Here is a 23,567-nt window from a genome sequence, read left to right as displayed (position 1 = left end):
TTTTAATTACTTTATGTAGATTCTGGAATCACAATACTGGTTGATGGAAAACACAAATCTAGTAATTCATTATTTTCATAATTATCTACAGATGTTTCATTTAGATTAAGTGGAGTACCAGTATTATTTATAATTCTTTGATCTTTGCAAACATTTCCACAACCTTCACATTTACTAGTATTAGCTGTTGACATATGTTCGTAAAGTGTTAAGTTATTGAATTGTTAATGACCATCTTCTGGAATCTGAGTGACCTCCGTCCAGTGCTTCCAGGTTTTCTATGGTGGTTTAGCTTCAATTGACTCATAATCTCAACTATTGAAATTAATACAATCTCCACAAAACCCCTTCTGATAATAGTTATGTTATATATTGTTTTTAGAAACAAGTATATATTCATAATTTTATTGTGGTTTAAATGTATTTTGTTTAAAATTCATCTACACACTTTCCTCCAATATCTATCAGCTGTTTTCGTCGTTTTTCTATGTAATGTCATCCAATTGAGTTACGTGATTGAATAAACTGTTTGGTGTAATATAATTAAATTATTCATTGATTAATTAATGTACTTAATCTAGTTTCATTTAGATAGTTTCGCTTTATAACTCTCTACCTTTTGAGAGCCATTTAATATGCTGTCAATAAAAGTGAATGTAGAATCATTGTTAGAAGTTCTTTATTACAAATTCTTTCATGAATTCTATAACTCATTAAAACAAAAACTTCAGTAAAACTTCTGTTTTTTCAAATATTTCTTCCTAAGAAATGTCTTTTCTCAAATCGTTAAATAACTCAATAAATTCGATATATAAACATTTACTTTACAAATGTCATTCAAATTATAAACCCTCATTTATGCTTCGAAAAAAACTTCAACACTGAATTCATATTTTGTTTCTTAAATGAATAAAGTAAAAGACATAAATGTTCTTTCTTCTAATATCTGGGTTTTTTCTTTGTATTTTTTTAAATGATTTTATTTTTCTGAATTTTATTTTCTAAAAATCTTAACTGAATTTGATTACAAATTATATGAGATCATTTGCTTATTCGATCTGGCACATGAAATGACCTTAATTACTCCGTTCATAAATCAACAGGCTGTTCATTTAAAAAAATATTAAAAATTCCCGTCTGATGCATTGGATCGTTGTAATACATGTACTACCTAAACAATTATTGAACTAGTATACTTGAAACTTACTTCTATCACATGTTTGTTCTGTACATCTAATGCTACTATCTATATCAAATTGATCATGCCTGTAAACTGGCGTGAATTCTTTAATTATTATTTTCAGAATATATAAATTATTATTATTATTATTTAAACAAAAAAATGAAATCCAGAACATAGAAATAATACTCTATAGATGAAACAAAAATTTATTTCTGTTTAAATGTATAATCACTATTATATGACAAATCAAGAAAACGGACAACTTTTATTTATTAATATATGGCCACTTGATTAAAGATCTTTTAATCTCCCTCAAAAAATCAATAAGATATCTATAACTATAATAAACTCAATAGAGTTCATAATTCATTGAGATTAATTTCATTTTATTCAGGCAAAATAGTTATATATATATGATATCTTTATTGTCTGTGGTGGGAAAAGTGACTTTATCTGTTTGTTTGCTCTTATGAAGCATTTTATACTGACTAAATAAAGCGTGTTATTTCCGTATTCATATATGACCACCAACTAGCATGGTGATCTAAAGATGAAGGCGAACCAACCAGTAGTTCCAATGCTGATTATCTCGTGAATTCTGATCATCTATCTCCAAAGAAATCTTTATTTTAAAACTATTGATAAAGTTATAAAAGCTAGTTGTTTAGGAAAGCCGGATAAGAAACTTATGCGTATCAAAGGATTTGCCAATTCATAATTTTAAGCCTGATCTTTTTATTTGTAAGCAATTTATCCAATTCGTTATCTTACCACGGTTTTTCTATCTCTTCTCGTATTTCATAACTTACTTTTGACTTGTATTCGTCATCTTTATCTTCTTCATATTCATTAAATGGATGACAACTTTTCCCATCTCTGCTCTATATTTTATTTTCATTCTTATTAAACTTTTGACTGATAGATAACTTAAAAACGTTTTATATTAACTTATAACGGTAAAGCTATAATTTATGGACGACCTTGGGACAGCCCTAAAAGGACCTTGAAACATCCACCTATTTACTATGGATAAGTAAGGGTTATAGATTAGTAAGAGGATTTAGGAATCGGATTAACCGTTGAACGTTGGGGTTAGGATTAAGATTTAATATTTTCATCACGAGCTGACAAAATAGTATTAAGCTAAATCAGTGAATGAATTTCGCACAAAAACCCAAGACCTGCTATTTTAAATCTGATTAGTTCGTCCATAAATTATAATCTCGCCACTTGTAATACTTTTCGGGATACAGTGGACATCTAGAATGCAGTTGGACGATCTAGATTTCGCAGATGATCTGGCCCTTCTATTCCAAACCCAACAACAAATGCAAGAGATGACGACCAGTGTACCAACAGTCTCAGCAACAGTAGGTCTCAATATACACAAAGGGAAAAGCAGAATTCTCCGATACAACACAACATGCACCAATCCAATCACAATTGACAGAGAAGATTTGGAAGATGTAAAAACCATTACATATGTGGGCAGCATCATTGATGAACATGGTGGATCTGATGCAGATGTGAAGGCGCGGATCGGCAAAGCAAGAGCAGCATATTTAAAACTGAGGAACATCTGGAACTCAAAGCAACTGTCAACCAACACCAAGGTCAGGATTTTCAATACAAATGTCAAGACAGTCCTACTGTATGGGGCGGAAACCTGGAAAACTACGAAAGCCATCATCCAGAAAATACAGGTGTTTATTAACAGTTATCTACGCAAAATACTTCGGATCCGTTGGCCGGACACTATTAGCAACAACGTACTGTGGGAGAGAACAGACCAGATTCCAGCGGAGGTAGAAATTAGGAAGAAGAGCTGGAAGTGGATAGGACACACATTGAGGAATGCACCCAACTGCATCACAAGACAAGCCCTCACATGGAATCCTCAAGGCCAAAGGAAAATAGGAAGATCAAAGAACACATTACACCGGTAAATGGAGATAGACATGAGAAAAATGAACAAGGATTGGATGTAACTAGAAAAGAAGGCCCAAGACAGAGTGGGTTGGAGAATGGTCGGCGGCGGCCTATGCTCCATTAGGAGTAACTGGCGTAAGTAAGTAAGTACTTGTAATACTTTTATTAAAGATTCGATAATTTTCTATCTTATTATAGACAATGCAAAAATGACTTCAAATATGATTGTACCAGTTTTCATAAATGATATCATTCAGAAGAAGATATTCTTCGCTTAACTGTCCCACTTTAATATCCTTAGAAGCATTTCATTTAAACTAGTAATAAAAAAATTAACTTTCTAATTCAATCAATAAATGTCGACACGTTTACACATGACAATCTTTATTTTCGTGAAATAGTTAGTATTTGTTTTTCTTTTTTAAATTAACTCATACATGTCTTTCTGAAATGTTTCCAGTAACGTCTTCTTTAGATTTCAAGTGTAATACTATTCACAAGTAAACATTTATGTATATCATCACTGGAATATACATATTACCTAAAAGAAGAATTAAGATGCGTGATGAAAAATAAATAAATAAGTAAATAAAACTTCATTGAGGTTAAAAATAGCATGTTAGCCAGCTTAGTTTAAGTTGTTAGTGAGGCGGACTTACTTTTTTCAGGTTTCCAAGAGCATTGTATTTTCAGCGACCTCACAAATTTTACAACTTAATCCAACATCTAGTGATTAGAATAAGTTAGGACAACTTTTAGCTGTCGTAAGATTTCGATATAACTTTCATTTCAATAACATGATCTACTTGCCATATTTAAGGGACATTCTACAAGCTTGTGAAAATCCTTGCTCAATGTTGTGGATTGAACTGGATGCTTGTTCAAAGACCTAGAACTTGAAGGTTCTCTAACGGTTCATTAAAATACACTGTCGAATAATCTCATACTAGGATGAAATGACTAACCAGTGCTTCCCAGTTTTTAATAGATATCTAACATGGACTAGTTAGTAATATCAGTAAATGTTTCCATAATTAAAAAAACTGTCTCTAATAGTCATTTTATCAGTCTTATTTCACACAATAAAATTTATTCTTGATAGTGTCTAGCTCGTACAATATACTTGGTTGTCATATTAGTCACTGTTGAAAAAGGCTCATTCATATTACTTTTTTTTTTTAAATTTATCAATTAACCCACATATCGAATTGTTGTTGTTGCTGTAGTTGTTGTTGTTGTTGATTAATATTCATTCGGTTTAATAAACTTCATTGATAAACTTCATTCACTTATTGATTTTATTAATATATGAACAACAAAAAATTACAAAATTAATACATTTAATTATCACGTATACCCTTATGTAATAAATTATTATTCATAAATGAGTAAGACAAAAAAAAACTTTTTGTAATATTGATTGTATGTTTTGGTTTAGTTAACTCTATTCCAAGTTGTAATTACTTCTATTTAAGCTACTTTGTTTTACTGGATGAATCGATTTGTGATTTTCATAAAATCATATAACTACTGATTGAGATAACAGATGAAATACGACATTCTGAGGAAGCGTTTGATGCTATGATATATATATATATATATATATATATATATATATATATTGCGAAGTCACTATTAAGCTTACCAGTAGAATATCAGTAAGAAGAAATATGTTTGATTATACTGTTTAGCTTTCAATGGTGGCTGAAACCTACACAATTAATTATTCATTGTAGCCACTAAGCTAGATAACGATGAAGATTTGTTCTCTGAGCTCAGAGAACAAAACTCCAGCAAAATCATCCACTTGAGCTACAAATTTTCTCCACCATCTTAAGCTATATTACATAACACTATAGAACATTGATTTCGGCATGAGATATTTGAAATCGCACAGTAGAAATTTCGAATAAAATATCAATATAGCTTTGTTTCTACCTTATAGCAATTAACTAACTATGAATAACTGACTGACAAATATTCATTATGCTAACTCAAAAATGTTACCTATGAAATGCTCAACAAAAGCTAATTATCTTCACATAACGGGTAGTAATCACTGATATACTAATTAGTAAAATGCTTTCAAATCTTATCATAGGCTAGCTTTCATAGATAATGACAAAATACACTTACTTTTAATGGGAATGATTCTCATCAAATGAAACTGACGGCAGTGGGACATTGAATTCAATGAGTTTAAACAATGTTGTTTGTTTAGTTTCAGTCTAGTTTCTCGACATCCAATTTCTTATATCGGAACATTATGTTCGATTAAGAACAACGTTAATAGTACTTAACATTATTAATTTCGAGATTATAAATTGACAGTAATCTGTCAGTTTTAATTTTGGAGGTATCTTCCATATAACAGTATTTCGTAATGCAAAATCTTTCTGTTTCTATTTAAATCACAAAAATTGTGTACATATATCCGTAACAATAACTGCTTCTCCTCCCCCTTTAATCTTTAATATTTCCTCGACAACTTTAATCCGTAAATATTTTATCTAAATCTAGAGGTGTTTTCATTAAAAGAAATCTTTCATCATAAGATGGCATGAAATGTAGGACTGGTAGATCATGTATTCGAAATAAATTAGCACCAAATTTAAAATCAGAAAGTGGTACATACATAAATTTATCCCCCCACCAAAAATCAAATTTATCCACTAACGGTCTCCTTGACGTACACAAACTAAAATGAGATCTAATTAAATTTGCTTCGTGAAAGTCTATCTGATGTTATATATCAAAACCTGTACAATTGCACGAGTTAGCATGCTAATTTGATGTAATTTGTTTAGGATAAATCGTTTACCAAGCACAAGTTTCTGTGTTAGAGCTAGTAATATTATCCGGCTGCCTAGATCAAAATAGATAGAATAGTATTCAAACCTGTGACCTGTTGAGTGTATGTCAAGTGCCTAAATCATCAATCTACGTCTTCATAGTTACATTATCAAAGGTTGCATGCTTGAAATTTGTACACTTTTATTTTCGAAACATACGTTTTCACCACAACAGCTGTTGCTTAATGAATTAGAGGTCTATATCAACTTATATAGTCGAATACTAAGTTTTGTCATGATCCAAGCTACATATTTTACTTGGGAGATTTGCGACAAATTCTCATTTGACCAGATTTATAAGTTTTACACACCTACAACGGAAACTATTAATTGTTTTTTTCCAGGATCCATGCTTGGCGGGAGTATATACGTACTAACAGGTGCTGTAATGAATAGACGAACTGGGCCTGCAGTATTTTTGGCATATATACTGGCTGGTTGCGTGGCGTTACTTAATTCTCTAAACTATTCTGAATTAGCATGTCGTATACCAAAGGTAAGAAAATTGTCACTTCTAACTTTCCTGAAATTTGCTGGCTGAAACTTTGTAACTGTACTAATTTATCGTCGACTGCTATATTTGACAATTAAACAGATATCATAGCTGATCATAATGAATTGATGATTAGTTTCATGATTCAAATTTGCATTTAAATAAGAGGCTGCTTTTCTGGTCAAAATATAAATAAAGTATTATAACAAGCATTACATTGGCTAGTCTATATAACATCGTTTACAGTACATCAGTTCTTTTATCACTGACAATTTTAGTGATGATTTATCAAGTGAAATCTAATGAACATGATAAATTCAGCCGATCACTACTTATATGCAGTTACACAACTTTCTTAACGATAGACAGTTGAACCTATAGTCATTAAAGTGGTATGTATTGTGATGAATAATTATCGTTGTAAACAAATCATAGGAAACTAATATACAATGAACCATCAATACTCCTTATATCGATTTCATACACCTGAAGAAAATTGAGTAATTTATTAAAAGTACAATTACTAAAAAAATATTATAATATACTTCCATAGGCTATATTTATAAAACTGTAAACACAACTGAGTTAGTCAGTTTTTAAACAGTTAAGTAACTGAGACATTTCTGTCAGTGAATTAATGTCTAATGAAAAATTGTCCTTAAGTAGAATGTGATCAAAACCATGATAATTTGGTCTCAAAATAATCATTGTATTTCAAAATAGCAGTGTATCTTTTCTATCTGTTACAACTCCAAGTTTAGTGTGGTCATGGTCCAATGCCACTACACAGTCACTACAATCCATTTGAAAATGAACCAATAGATTTTTACTGAACAGAAGAATAATAATTCACCTACCATGAGATATGAGTTTTGTGTGTTCAATTACGTGAGAGTTTCAGGATGTATACATCTGAAGAACAAATATCTCTTCAGTACCACAAACTTTAGACTCATATTTTAATGAACTATTGCCTTTGACAACTCCGCCTGGAATCCCTCCGGGGGCTACTACCGGTCCCAAGCCTAGTCCTGGTGATCGGCTGGATCATGAAGACGTCAACATCTGAAGGGAAACACGGTATACAGTGGACATCTAGAATGCAGTTGGACGATCTAGATTTCGCAGATGATCTGGCCCTTCTATTCCAAACCCAACAACAAATGCAAGAGATGACGACCAGTGTACCAACAGTCTCAGCAACAGTAGGTCTCAATATACACAAAGGGAAAAGCAGAATTCTCCGATACAACACAACATGCACCAATCCAATCACAATTGACAGAGAAGATTTGGAAGATGTAAAAACCATTACATATGTGGGCAGCATCATTGATGAACATGGTGGATCTGATGCAGATGTGAAGGCGCGGATCGGCAAAGCAAGAGCAGCATATTTAAAACTGAGGAACATCTGGAACTCAAAACAACTGTCAACCAACACCAAGGTCAGGATTTTCAATACAAATGTCAAGACAGTCCTACTGTATGGGGCGGAAACCTGGAAAACTACGAAAGCCATCATCCAGAAAATACAGGTGTTTATTAACAGTTATCTACGCAAAATACTTCGGATCCGTTGGCCGGACACTATTAGCAACAACGTACTGTGGGAGAGAACAGACCAGATTCCAGCGGAGGTAGAAATTAGGAAGAAGAGCTGGAAGTGGATAGGACACACATTGAGGAATGCACCCAACTGCATCACAAGACAAGCCCTCACATGGAATCCTCAAGGCCAAAGGAAAATAGGAAGATCAAAGAACACATTACACCGGTAAATGGAGATAGACATGAGAAAAATGAACAAGGATTGGATGTAACTAGAAAAGAAGGCCCAGGACAGAGTGGGTTGGAGAATGGTCGGCGGCGGCCTATGCTCCATTAGGAGTAACTGGCGTAAGTAAGTAAGTATTGCCTTTGTCAGAAACTGTACTCGAAATAACATTGTATGAAATGAAAAATAGTGACCTAGCAATTAGAATAAATCGAAAATGTTCATGACATGTGATACGAAAAGTGATAGGAAAAGTTGAATCGAAATTCAACATTATTGAGTGTTAACACTTTTTTCCCGAATTGATTATTATTGAATATATTTTAAAAATTGGAAAATCAATTCTCAATTAGTTGAGAGTTGAAACGAACTAAGAACAATACTGCAATATGTAAAGGTACATGAATTTTTCCCTCCCATTATTATACTCTAGTCTTTACAACGAAATTTTAATGACAAATCAAATATAGAATATTCATATATACATTATATACTGCAAACATTTTAGGTTGTTAGCTAATCTTTAGCATTGATATGGGTTTCTACATGAATTATCATTATTTTCATAATAATAGGTAAGCTGTACATTATTATATAGTTGTATAGTATATGGCAGGTTATTTAGTAATTAATATTACTATTGTTTGTTTTTCTTTATATAATAATGGAGTTCATGAATATGATTTTTGATTGATTCTTTTTTTAATTAACGTTTTGTTACTTTTCACTTTGTTCATCTTATTTAGGCTGGTTCTTCATATACATACATATATTTTATCATGGGTGAATTTCCTGCTTTTATAACTGGATGGGCAATACTACTCGAGTATATACTAGGTATATCACTTGTTGCAAGATGTTGGAGTAGTATGCTTGACAGTCTTGCAGACAATCATATAAGTAAATGGACAATACACAGTGTTGGTAGGTAGGTATACTCTTTATCTAATTTATTTGAAAATTTCCCTAGATTGTTAATTATAATTATAACATTAATTCTGTGAAAAATATACATCTCAGACTAATTCTAGCAAGGCAATTATTTTTTAAAAAATCATGGAGCACTAAACAGTTGTCTCACATTACTGCTCATCAAAACAGGATTATCAAGAATCAAAAACTACACTGTATATATCTTTTGGTAGATTTTATTGCTGAAACTTTACTGAACATATAATGTACATATAACAAATAGCTTCCTTGGGTAGGATGTAAGTACACCTACTTTCACTGCACATCGATTAAAGTAATCTCATAAAAAATACCTTTTCAGTAAGTGGAATAATTGAGAATGTGAACCAATCAATTTTAGACCACTATTGAAAATTTGGAAGCACTGGATGTCCGTTTCGTCCTAGTATGAAACTCTGCTATGTAATTCTAGCGTGATTATCGACTTCGATTTCACTCGAGTCTAAGCATATGTGGGTTGTCCTTCGATTATGCTTGGTTCTATCACCTTTACCTTGAGGTTTCTAAACTGTTATGTCATTTGATAGAAGTTCCAACACCCTGCTAAAATAATCTTACTATTTTCTTGGGACTAAGGTTATTTCCTTGTCTCATCGCCGTAGTAAAATGTCTTCTTTTCTGTTTATTTCATTAGATAGTTTAGCATGGTTCTTACTTAAATTCGGTAACTGTTTCAGTACAATATTGTTATCTAGTTAAATAAACTGTAAAAATGAAGCGATTTTATATGGAGCGTTTTCGTATTTGTGTGTTGTAACTTTAGGAACAAAAGATAATATATCTATTTAAATATATGTAAAGTTCACTGGTGAACAACTGTGTTCATGTTTTTTTTATCTACAGGGAGTATTTTCTAAACTTATATAAGTTAAGATCGTTTTAACAGTTGCATGTTTGTACTTTTAAATCTGCTTCAGACAACTGTAGCAGATACAATCCTCAAATCAAACATGTAAATCAAATGGTGATTCATGTAATAGATGTGATATGCATGCAATATACTTTCTATCTCTATACGAGATTAAATAACGTCTGAGCTACTGCGAGTATGACGTACATGAACTTTAGAGTTTACATAGAAACAGGGCTTTCAAACATTCTGTGCAGCATATTACGTTTCTTCACAGAGCAAATGTCATTCCTCCCTTGGCCAGAAAGAATTTAAGTCTACAACTAATTAATTAAAATTCAAGTGCTTTAACCGTTAAACAATTTCTTATTTTTTTTCGATTGACCTTATTAGTATCTTACTAAGGATTCAAAAAAATGCGGAAACTGTCAATCGGCACTTATAGCTGAATCTAAAGCTTTAAGTACCTTCGAATTGGCTAAGCTATTTATAAATATTTATTAAGATGACTTATCTCTAATGCTATTTGGTTATTTACTTTGTTTTACAGATTATCTCATCCAGGTGGTGTATTAGCTGAACATTATGACTTTGTCGGTGTATTGCTGATTATTATATTGTCGGCTATATCTTGTTGTGGAGTTCGTGGCAGTGCAAAAGTGACAGCAGTTTCAATTTTTGTAAATGTTGGTGTATTAACAGTAACATCAATCTATATGTTTGTATACAGCAAAACAGAATATTTATATATCACTTCACCTAATATTACAGTAGATAAATTATCGCCAAATCCAAACTTTTTACCATTTGGAATACCAGGCTTAATAGGTGGTACAGCAATTTGTTTTAATGTATTCATCGGTTTTGATGCAATATCAACGTGTGCAGAAGAAGCTAAAAATCCTAGTTACAGTCTACCTAGAGCAAATATTGTAGCCGTTATAATTGTAGCAATTTTGACCACACTATCTTCACTAGCACTAACTTTGTATTACCCTTGGTTTCTTATTAGTACCGAGAGTTCATTTTTAAGTGCGTTAAAAGGTAATACGCTAAATGGTGGACCAGAAAATGTACGAACTGGAATGTTTTATTTTGTTGGTGTTGGATCATTAATTGGATTAATTGCCTGTTTAATTACTTCATTAGTTGCTGCACCAAGAATTAGTTATGCTATGGCTCAAGATGGTCTTATTCCGACTATTTGTTCTCATCTTTGTCAACCTTTTAAAGTAATTTTATTATTCATATTATCGATATATATATTTGACGATAATTTGTTTCATTGAAATTCACAAGCCGGTAAACCGTCGAAAACCAGTAGAACACAATATAGTACTTTCTCTCTAAGTGTCCAAAACTAGGGTGGAAGAACAGTTTGATTTTTATCAGTTTCTAGTGGTGCTTAATACGACCTTACTCTTTCATACTTGAACCAATAATATAAATGCTGAGACTCGGTGACCCGATAAGTTGACGCTTATTGACCAACGTGGAAATTCAGTCCCCAAGCCTTAAAGACAACCGATATATTGTTTATTAGGTTGAATCTAAAATTCGGATGATTATATATACAGAATACAGGATCTCAACGCATCATAAATTAGAAATTGCTACATTTACGTAACTACAATATTTACAGCGAAAATGAGAATAAAACGGGTTAATAATTAATTTATAGTGATTTGAAGACAGAAAAATGTATAATAACACCTACTGTTTAAAATAACGATCTTAAATCGAGAACATATAGGCATCGTATAAAATGAATAACTCCACCTATAGCTCTTTTAGGGCGACTGGCAGTCCGAAATCCGAGTAGACGGAGAGAGACGGGCAAGAGGTTAGCATCCCCATTCCGTAGAAGACAGCATTACCAAAAAACGTTAGCCAGAAAAAAACAATTAAAAACATTTAAACTATGTCTTCCGAGTTCAAGCATCTTCATCCAGAAGAATTATGACACCTCATGGTGAAACCCGAGATTCTTCGAAAATCATCAGAACGATACTCCTTCAACAACCACAGCTGCAACTAGTATGGGTACATGGAATGCTTGCACAGTGTGTGAGTCAGGGAGGACCAGTCGAAAAGCTACGGAAACGAGGAGATACAACTTCATGGTACTTACAATCAGTACAATCCATTGAAGCCAAACTGAACAGAATAGATTAGATTCGATTCGAGAGAGATGCTGAAGTGCTCTGATCGTGAAGAGGAAAATGCTCCAAACACTCACAGAGTTGCTCTGATGCTATCCAAACAAACACGCAAAGCAATTACAAGATAGCAATCTGATGGATCCACAATCATCGAAGCATCATTGAAAAGAGAGAAGGAGGATATTACAATGAATACTATCCAATGTTGTGCACCCATCAATGATAGAAACGACAACGATGAATATCAGTTTTACGAGAGACTGCAGTCGATCATGGTGAAGTGGTCAGGAAACGACTAACCATACTCACGGTAGATTTAAACACCAACGTCAGAATGGATAACACCGGATATGAAAATATCACATAGCAATGACAGTGGAAACAGCCACATATGAAGGAAATATGAAACAACTATATGACACGATGAAGAAACTGTTAGGGAAATATAGTAAACCGGAGGAATCGTTCAAGTACAAAGAAGGTGAGACAATCACTGAGATTCAAGTACAGAAGAAACGTTTTTAACAGAGTGTTGCTGAATCGGATGAAGGACTGAATAGACATCCATCTTTGAGACCAACAGATCGGATTCCGTAAGGATGGGTAGTGCACAGACCAAATCGTGACACCACGGATCATCGATGAACAATCAATTGAATGGAACTCGTCACTACACACCAATTCCTTTGACTATAAGAAAGTGTTTGGCTGTGTGAATAGGAAAACACTATGGAAGCTTCTTTGTCACTATGGAATTGTGTGTTGAAAACGCAAATTTACAACTAATGAACACTTAATTTTGACGTTTAAGCATTCCTATGAGAGCTTCTGCAAAAAGCAAAAGAAGTAATAATATGAATTGATTGAAATCACGTTTTATATGTAGAAAATGCGTATAGCGTTTTAAATATGGTTTCCAGCCTTATTACAAAGTCTATACTTCCGCTTATTTTTTTCAGTTATCTGATTCCTGATATTTCCGATGGACTATAGCTTACCGTAAATAAGAATCAGAATAGAATAAGTCAATATCTGAAATTGTATTCATGATGATGTTTAAGTAACCATTTTGGGTTATTTTACATTCCGTAAAACCAAAACTTTTGATCTAATTTCAGGAATACTTGCTCAAATTTTAAAAAAATGCACCTAACTGACAAGTTAATCTCATTTTTAGAAAATGCTAAATAGAAATATGACTGACTGTGAAGGTTAACTTACTCAAAAATATATTGACAAAATACTATTTTAGTACTAAACTTTTCGTCTTATATTTTTATTTTAGACACCTACCATTTCAACAACATTCGTCACAATTATAACAGCCTTACTAACATTGATTTTCAGTGTGGATAGTTTAGCCGATTTTATGAGCTTAGGGACGTTAATCGCTTATTCCATTACTGCAATAGCTATTATATGTATACGTTACAGAAAACAATCTGATAGTCCACAAATATTGACTGAAACTGATCAAATAGAAACAGACAGCATTGAAAAGGATAAGGTAATTAATTTTGTTTGTCTGTTAATAATCTATTAAAATTGATGTCTTACTAGTGTACAAACAAGTTATAAACATGTTGTATAGGATACAAATGTGAATTCTGCTTTCTAGGTTGATTTGCCTATTTTTGATTGATAAATGGTGGAATTAAAGATCAACGTTCCTCGGAATCGTTTATTCAGACAGTTTATTCCAAGGAAAAATGAACAACATCATAAGTTGTATCCTCATATTAACCAGGTACAGGCAGAGATTCATGCATCACTATATCTGTTAGTAATTTCCTGCCAGTAGAGTACTGGCTGTATTTATCTAAAAATTTCAAATATATTTGGATTTTGTAGATTATCCGAAAATATTGTATGGTCAACATTAGTACGCATTAGTACTTGTTGCTGTCAAATCACCCAAACAAATAGATCTGTCTATATTAATATATATGAACTGACTATGCAAATGACTTAATACTGTAGAATAATTTACAGTCATATTATTTTACTTGTGGCTAACAGTAATTTTTGTGAATTGTCCTTGTTGATTTTCTTGTAAAATACTTACCAATCTCACTAACCAGTGCCTACTGACTTACTGTAATGATTAGTATTTATCACAATTAATGAATGTCATGCAGAATTAAATATATTTCCTGAATCTTATTGTAATGAACGAGAACACATGTAAGGACAAGCAATATCCTTTGGTCAAATATGAAAACCATACGTTCAATACTTCATTTATAAATCCTCCATCAATTGTATCAAACTGTATCGTTCCTTCATTACCGTAACAATTACTCTCTGTTCCCATTCTCTTCAACTCAATCTTCCCGACTTGCTGCCAGACCTTCCACTTCTGATGTCAACATAAGTAGCATACACCATAGTATTATTAATTCCAAATGAACAACTACTAGTAATCATTTGCTTTTCTCATGAAATCTAACATGCGATAATACAAGTTTTTTATTATAAATGACCTTTTCAAATGAATTAATTTATTCATCTTAAAAGAGTATTTCGTTTTGATAACATTAGATTTTTGTTGAATTATTACTTTTTTTAAAGCCTGTTAAACAAGTGGAACATTTCAAAAAACGTATTGATAAACCAGGATTTGTAAAATATCGTTATGCTCGTTGTATACCTAATTGTATATTGAAGATTTTCAATTCCGGTTCACCTGGTGATACAGTTGTTATGATCATGGCTACTTATATCGTATTAAATGGTGTTTTAATTATGTGTTTGACAATAGGAGCGAAACATGAATTATGGCCAATATGGAGAATTGTTTGTGTAGTGTTCATTTTAGCATTACTGATATCCTGTATTGTATTGATGAGCATTTTTAAACAATTTGGACCACCTTACAAAGGTTTGTTTCAAGTAAGTTTTTTCACGTTTTAAAATATGATATTGGCATAACTTCAGTGTAACAGAGAAGGGACCTAAACTTCGATGTAGACAATTTAAGTTGATAGACCTTTTAGCTCAGTAGTTATCAAAACATCACCGTTCAACCCCTTATCTTAATTAATAATATCGTTAGCACATTATTGTAAATTGATAAGATGAAAAAGGACACTCACTATGCAAGGATGATAACTTAGTTTGTTTTATGACTTGATTTCATACAAATTTAAAAGTATTTACAGGCTGTGTACTTAGTAAGTGATGTTATCTTTAAAGCTTTGATCAAAGTCCACAAAACAAGAAACTCAGTTTGATCACTTGCGTGGGTAACACTTTATTGCAGAATAACACTGATTGACTCATTATCTCAATCAATAACCCAACAATATACGCAACTCCATACTGATAACATCTTGTGTCAAATTCTAGAATGAGTCAACTCAAATCTTTGATCAACTGATCTTAACAAAAAAAGTGGAAAAAGTTTTATTCTAGAGGACTGAAGAAAACTGCCAACAAAATGACAAATTTAGTTTGTACCCTTGTAAAACTTGATCATTATTTTCTATTTGAAAACTATTGAGAATCTTTACACCTTATTGAGATATTTACGTTAATCATCCGAGGTGATCTTATAAAGGCATCGAAGCTGAATTGTTTAAACCAAATAAGCAATGAAAACATTAGTCATCATTTCCACTTTAAGTAAACCTTGTAGTTCAAATTAAAGAACTTTGTCAATCATATAAAGAGCCTGATTTCATAAATTGTTATGTTCACTAATATACATTCAAAAGATATGGTTAGTAGATGTTGATGGACTTAAATTTTATACATACTAATCAGATTTATGGCGTTAATTTATGTAAAGATAATTAGTCTATTTCCATTAGTAATTAAAATGTGTATATTCAATTTCTAATATGTAGCGGAAATAAGAGTTTCAATTTTTCACACAATTTTCATTTGTGTTACATTTGAACATTTGGTCTTATCAAAGATAATGAGAACTGAATGGTAATCTAATGCTTATCAGACAGTGTGCAGCTAATAATTCCAGTTAGTTACTTATGCAGTAGTTACATATAATATTACTATAAACATAGTCATTATAGAATAACTTATTATGATTGCAATTATGTACTTCCTATGTAAAATTGGATGAAATTTGATAACATATATCTTGAATGATAACTGTAAAATTCATTTTTATGTAGCCTAGTAATGGTAATCTATTTATTGAATAAACACGCAATCAAGCATCAAAAATTATCCATTAAACTATGGAGATTAGAATGATTTTAATCACAGTTATCTAACTGTATCCAGTTAATTAAATGTTTTCCGGACAACTCTTAATGGTTGTTTCAAGAGTATTCAACCATTTATCTCCTTGATCAGTGGACCTAATTACACGAGGATACTTTTGACAACTGAAACTTGTAGTTTCAATAACTTATCTCCTGGTATTGAACGATACGTTTTCATAATTAACAAACGTTCAATAAGCGTCAAATCCTCCAATAGTCAAGTTAGATCAACTGGCAATTTTATTCATAGATTATATGTTGATAAAGAACTATTTAACAGGCGGAATTATTTGAAATAAAACTATATCATTAACGATCTTACCAGCTGAAATTTAATAACTCTAACCTTTCGCTACCTAGTTTGATCCGAACTTTTACAAAAAAATAATCAAAATCAAAATTATCGAAGATATTTTATTGAATGCTTCGATTATTTTTATAGTTTACGTCACGAACTGACCTCACCATTTAAAACTAGGGAGAAATAGACATCTGTTTCATCGTGGTATGGGACTACTCAGCAGTGGGCATCCTGGACCCCACTACAGGGGATCAGATACAAATCTCGGAGCGATGACTTAACCAGCAAATCACTGTGATGGCATCCAATAGTGTGGTAGTGAAAGTAAAATATAACTAGTCGGTGAGCGTGGACGAACAGGCACTTAACCTACTGACTATTAAATATGTGATTTCCTATCCTCTCATTAATTTCCAGTCCGGACTCACTGAGTGTGACTGCTTGTAACTGTGTTGAATAAAGGATTATCTGGTGTTAATCTGGTTCTCTATTCTGGGTCATGAATCTTGGATCTGATATAACATGACTAGTCTCGTTATCCTATAACGTATTATCGTAGTATACCCGAGAAAAAGTTTTCAAACCATCTGTTATATCAGAGTTAATATTTTATTTACAGCTTCCCTATGTTCCGTTCATCCCATGTGCAACGTTAACTATAAACGTATTTTTGATCAGTGAGCTTTCATGGGTTACCTGGATAAGATTTACTATTTGGATAGTAATCGGTAAGTACTTTGTGTGTTGTTTTATAAATACAAGTGTGAGTTTGAAAACCCGTAAACTCTTAGAATGTGGTTAAACTCAGTCATAGAATTCTTCATTCTTAGGAAATTCACTCTAATACCGAACAAAATAACCTAGTATTTCTTAAAAATGCCAAGCGAATATAGCTACCTATTGTAGATAACGACAAGTCATTAGGTGCTAATCAATATTACTTTAATATAACACTAAAATTTGACCATTATTGTAAAGATATCCCATACTTAACCAACTAGTATTATCTGAGCTTCATTTCAAAAGATTATTTTTATTATGGTAAAAACAAACTAATCTTTGATATGAGTTCACTGTAAAATACCTATTTAAAGCTCATCGAGAAAGTGATTTTCGATACGATTAGTACATTGAGGCTAATTAAATAATTAATACATTTTTTTTCAAAATTGACTCTAAAACATTATGTAAATGAGTTGTGATTTAAATGAAATCCCGACGATACAATCAGTATATTAAATTTCGAGTTGCTAATTATGAGAATTGTTTCCAATTTATTTTATTCATGTTGAAATCTTCACTTAATTAACTAACAAATATTTTTTATAGATCATCCCTTCTGTCAGCATATTCTAAATTTCTATCAGTCGACTCACAAAATAATAATTAACATTTCAATGGTTAAGATCATGAGTCAGTAGAAGCTAGACCACCATGGAAAACCTGGGAGCACTGGACGGCCGTTTCGTCCTATTGTGGGACTCCTCAGCAGTGCGCATCCACGATCCTGCCCCCTGCGAGATTCGAACCTAGGACCTACTGGTTTCGCGCGCGAGCACTTAACCACTAGAACACTGAGCTGGTCAGCATCCAACGGTGTTAATGTCTAACTTCAACTAATCCACGAAATTGAGTGACTATGATATCTACAAAACCCATCTGATAATTAACATTTATTAGTGTAATTAAACTTTTGTATAATACAGGTTAATAAACTGGTTAAAAACAGAAAATCTAAGTTGAGAACGTAACTGACACATTTTTCTTCTCAAGTTTGGTTTGAATTTTATAGGCCTTAAATTTTCAAAATTATTCAGTGAAATAAAAAGTCATTTTCAGTAAACAGAAGTCAACTATCGACGATCATTCTTATACATAATTTAGATTGCATAATTTTAAATAATGTATCCTGAAGTTATAGTGAATTTCTTTATTGTTTCATATTTATACAAGGTCTGATACTTTATTTTGGATTTGGAGTAATGAACACATATCGACTATCTAAAGATAATGAAAGTGACAATTCACAAACTTATCTACATGATCCAGACGATGACAAAGAATTCGATAAAACTTACATATCTACAAACAAGGCCACATAAGACGTCCTTTATGAATAGATGGTGATCAAAAAACAGTTGGATTCAAATTTCTTGTATTTTTCTTTTCAAACTTGTTTATCTACTTAATTCCTTTATATTTTACCACAAATATTATGACTTCAACTGAAATTACTCCTACCATCTCATTTGTAGAAACCAAGAAATCGTCATCCTCAGTACTCAATGATGATAAATAATACTTATAGCAAGGCAGTGAATGATACTTTGAAGTTTTGACTTATCAAAAACCACAATCTCTACATTTTATTTTACACATACTACTAAATTTCATAGAACTATGATGGATTGTAAAAAAATTTCTTACTGCTTATTTTTGTGAACAAATTATAATTAATGAAGAGGGATAGATAAACCAAAATTCTCTGAGATTATGAACTATATTATTTATATAATCTATAAATAAATAACAAAAAACTATATTCAGCTTCTAGTATGTTATAAATTTTATTTATGCTGAATCAAATATATACATGTATAATTCCAGAACAATCGACACTTAGTTCTTTGCAATCTCTTCATTTGACTGCTCTTGCGAGGGAAACTATGACAAAACGTCTATACCCTGCATGCGAGGTCGTGAATGCACACTGCAGAAGAGTATCACAATATGACACGGAGGTCAGAAAGTGCGTCCAGGTTTTCATTGGTATTCTGAAATTGATCAGTTTATGAACTCAGTTAAAACGCGACAATGTCCATAACCCTATACCGTGAACGATGATTATTTCTCAGTCCAACAAAAATGACGCAAACAGATCCTCTGCTTCCCGAATCATTTATTCACTTACTTCCCTATATACGCCCGTTAATCCTTGAGGAGGATCATAGGATTATCAACAGCATTCTCCAGCCAACTCTGCCCTGAACAATGCTTTCAAGTTGTTTCCAAGTGCTGTTCATCATCCTCATATCTCCTTCCAATTACCCACGCAGTTTGTCCCTTCGTCTTACTCCTTTCCGTTACACTTCACGATTCGAAGTTAGCACTTGCCTAGTGATGCAGGTTGATTATTTCCTCAATGTGTGTCCTATCCACCTCCAACATCTTTCCCAATTTCCTCCTCAGCTCAAACCTGGTTTGTTCTCTGCCACAGTACACTGTCGCTGGTGATAGTCAGTCAACGGACATTGAGTATCTTACGTAGACAATTGTTTATAAATACCTGTACCATTTTGATTATGGTTGTAGTAGTTCTGGAAGATTCAGCAGCGTACAGTAGAACTGTCTTGACGTTCTTATTGAAGATTGTGACTTTGATATTGGTTGAGAGGAAGTTGTTTTGAGTTGCATATGTTGTTCAACTGTAGGGATGCTGTCCTTACTTTGCCAATCCTTGTCTCTACGTGTGCATCAGATCCTCCACGTTCATCGATGATACTGTCCAGACAGGCACATGAATGTTTACAAATATTGTAGAGCTTCTCCATCAAGTGTGATTGTATTGTTGTTCTCTATGTTGTGTTTGAGTATGTTTCTTCTGCCATCGTTGCAGAGGTTGCTGCTGCTACTACACTACTTGCTTTGACCTGCATTCGTTTGTGTGTATGGGATGGAAAGTGCTAGGTGATCTGTGAAGTTCAAATTGTCTAGTTGCATGCCAGTTGTCCATTGTATTACGTGCTTCCCGTCAGATGTGGAGGTCTTCCTAAGTCAATCGACCACCAGAAGTAATAGAAATGCTAGAGGTAAAGAGTAAGCATCGTTGTCTGACTCCGGTGTTTACTTAGAATATGCCTGTCAGCTGTCCTCCATGCACCACTTTGCAGTGTAGTTCGTCGTGTGAATTCCAGATGATGTTGATGATCTTTCCAAGTACTCATACCATAGTCTCGAAGAAGTTTCCATGCGGTTATTTTGTTCACACTGTCAAACACTTTCTTATAGTCAAAGGAATTGGTGTGTAGTGACGAGTTCCATTCAATTGATTGTTCATCGATGATCCGTGGTGTCACGATTTGGTCTGTGCACTACCCATCCTTACGGAATCCGATCTGTTGGTCTCAAAGATGGATGTCTATTCAGTCCTTCATCCGATTCAGCAACACTCTGTTAAAAACGTTTCTTCTGTACTTGAATCTCAGTGATTGTCTCACCTTCTTTGTGCTTGAACGATTCCTCCGGTTTACTATATTTCCCTAACAGTTTCTTCATCGTGTCATATAGTTGTTTCATATTTCCTTCATATGTGGCTGTTTCCACTGTCATTGCTATGTGATATTTTCATATCCGGTGTTATCCATCCTGACGTTGGTGTTTAAATCTAACGTGAGTATGGTTAGTCGTTTCCTGACCACTTCACCATGATCGACTGCAGTCTCTCGTAAAACTGATATTCATCGTTGTCATTTCTATCATTGATGGGTGCACAACATTGGATAGTATTCATTGTAATATCCTCCTTCTCTCTTTTCAATGATGCTTTGATGATTGTGAATTCATGAGATTGCTATCTTGTAATTGCTTTGCGTGTTTGTTTGGATAGCATCAGAGCAACTCTGTGAGTGTTTGGAGCATTTTCCTCTTCACGATCAGAGCACTTCAGCATCTCTCTCGAATCGAATCTAATCTATTCTGTTCAGTTTGGCTTCAATGGATTGTACTGATTGTAAGTACCATGAAGTTGTATCTCCTCGTTTCCGTAGCTTTTCGACTGGTCCTCCCTGACTCACACACTGTGCAAGCATTCCATGTACCCATACTAGTTGCAGCTGTGGTTGTTGAAGGAGTATCGTTCTGATGATTTTCGAAGAATCTCGGGTTTCACCATGAGGTGTCATAATTCTTCTGGATGAAGATGCTTGAACTCGGAAGACATAGTTTAAATGTTTTTAATTGTTTTTATTCTGGTGAATGTTTTCATCAATGTTTTTTTCCACGGACTGGGGATGCTTATCGTTCGCCCAAGCCTTCTTCTTTGCGAGGGCTAGGGACCGGCAGTTACCGTAGGAGAGCCACAGGCGTAGCTCATTATTAGAGTATATGGCTGAAAATTTTTTGCGGGATAAGCAAATAACTCCAGTTTATTTTTCATTTTCAGTAAATAGATGTTTTAAAATTCTCATTCCTCAACTCGTTTACTTCAGTTTTTACTATAACTATATTTATTAAACGACCAATTTATTTTAAATTACTGAACTTAGAGAACCCAATTAATAATACAATTCTTATAGATTGCTAGTGTACAAACAATCAGAAATAGAAGTTAAGCCTAGGTTTCAGTTTCTGAACGAAAAAAAAAACAGTTTACTTTTAATACCCTTCTTTATCGTAAATTTTCTTTTTTATGTATGCAAGTTCATCAAATAACTTGATTTGTCATGTCACCTAGTTCTGACCTAATTTGCGTTAGCTTTCTAAACCAGTAAAATTAACCAGATACAGTGCATAAATAACTGCTATTCATAGACCTTTATTGTCCAATTTACAGTAGATTTAGAACAGTTAAAATGTGGTAGGTAAATCTCACTATTATATTTATGGTATATACTATAGAGAGGAAGAGAGAGAGAGAGAGTAGGTCCTTTTGTTTCAGCAGTTTATCACATGAATATGAAAACTAATAAAATAAAACATGAATGATAGTTAGTAGTATCTATAAGTTTTCACGTTTATATATGTATAACTTCTTTTTTTCATGTTTAAACTAATCAATTAAATCAATATTTGTGAGATTATTCTCTTGCAAATTATTGAATGATTGTTTATAAGAATAAACGGTCATATGAGCAGGCTTGAAGTTATTATTATTATTACTATTACTTTTATTATTACTATTAATATAATTATCACTATTATTATTATTATTATTATTATTATTATTATTATTATTATTATCGGCTATTGTTTATACTCTTAACAAGTACTTAAAAAGGACTTAATTATAATTTCTTAAACATTGTATTTAAAAATTTATGCGACATTAATTATCGAATGGATACATGAAAAGCGCCGAATTTCATTCATTTAAAGCTAATAGCCCAATCTAAAAATACTGATTTATCTACAAGCTATATAGATAACTATGTTATTCTTAAATATCAAGTGGTTGTTTGTTAAGTTAATCAATGGAATTTACCAGTTCTTTCAAACCTCTAAGAAATTTATCAACTATGTAAACGTTGAAGAATAATTAATTAAGTAATTTTAATAGTTGAGATCACGAGTCAACTAAAGCGAGGGATCGTGGATGCGCATTGCTGAGGAGTCCTACAATAGGATGAAACGGCTGTCCAGTACTTCCAGGTTTTCCATGGTGGTCTAGCTTCAAATGGCTGGTGAATTCAACTGTTAAAATTACTATAATATCCACAAAAACACCTTATATTAATCAACAAATGCTCACAAGTGACTGGCTTCAAAAGGTATTTCCTGGAGTTTTAGTGAGAAGCAGTGACCAATGGAGTTCAACTGGGTCTGTTGTGAGATAGTTACTCACTGTAGCTCACTATTAAAATTACTATAATATTTACAAACACCCTCTGATATTAATTAATTTAGTATTATGTCTTGAAGCATTTGACATGGTGGATACCAGAACATTATGGCATCTTCGTCGACATTGCGATGTACCTGATAAGACTGTTACAATCATACGGAATTATTACAACTGACTATACAGCAAAGCTGTGTATAGAGGGAAGCTGACAAATACATTCCAAGTGAAGATTGGCATCAGACAATGCTACTTACTCTATC

General features: G+C 32.8%; 1 protein-coding gene across 1 annotated transcript in view; it reads left to right on the top strand.

Annotated features, from left to right (window-relative positions):
• SLC7A4_1 (Cationic amino acid transporter 4) overlaps positions 1–23,567 on the top strand; it is a 29,618-nt gene that overhangs the window by 5,357 nt on the left and 694 nt on the right. Inside the window, exons 4-10 of the mRNA XM_051209682.1 lie at positions 6,309–6,460; positions 8,981–9,162; positions 10,607–11,288; positions 13,504–13,725; positions 14,790–15,110; positions 17,368–17,476; positions 18,702–20,235. Of these exons, the coding sequence (XP_051075143.1) occupies positions 6,309–6,460; positions 8,981–9,162; positions 10,607–11,288; positions 13,504–13,725; positions 14,790–15,110; positions 17,368–17,476; positions 18,702–18,850 (1,817 nt within the window). The 3' untranslated portion in view covers positions 18,851–20,235. The remainder of the gene's footprint in view (positions 1–6,308; positions 6,461–8,980; positions 9,163–10,606; positions 11,289–13,503; positions 13,726–14,789; positions 15,111–17,367; positions 17,477–18,701; positions 20,236–23,567) is intronic.

Source organism: Schistosoma haematobium, chromosome 1 (assembly GCF_000699445.3).
Source record: "Schistosoma haematobium chromosome 1, whole genome shotgun sequence".
Taxonomy (NCBI): domain Eukaryota; kingdom Metazoa; phylum Platyhelminthes; class Trematoda; order Strigeidida; family Schistosomatidae; genus Schistosoma; species Schistosoma haematobium.
Note: the sequence above shows the minus strand (reverse complement) of the source record. Positions and strands in the feature narration are given on the sequence as shown.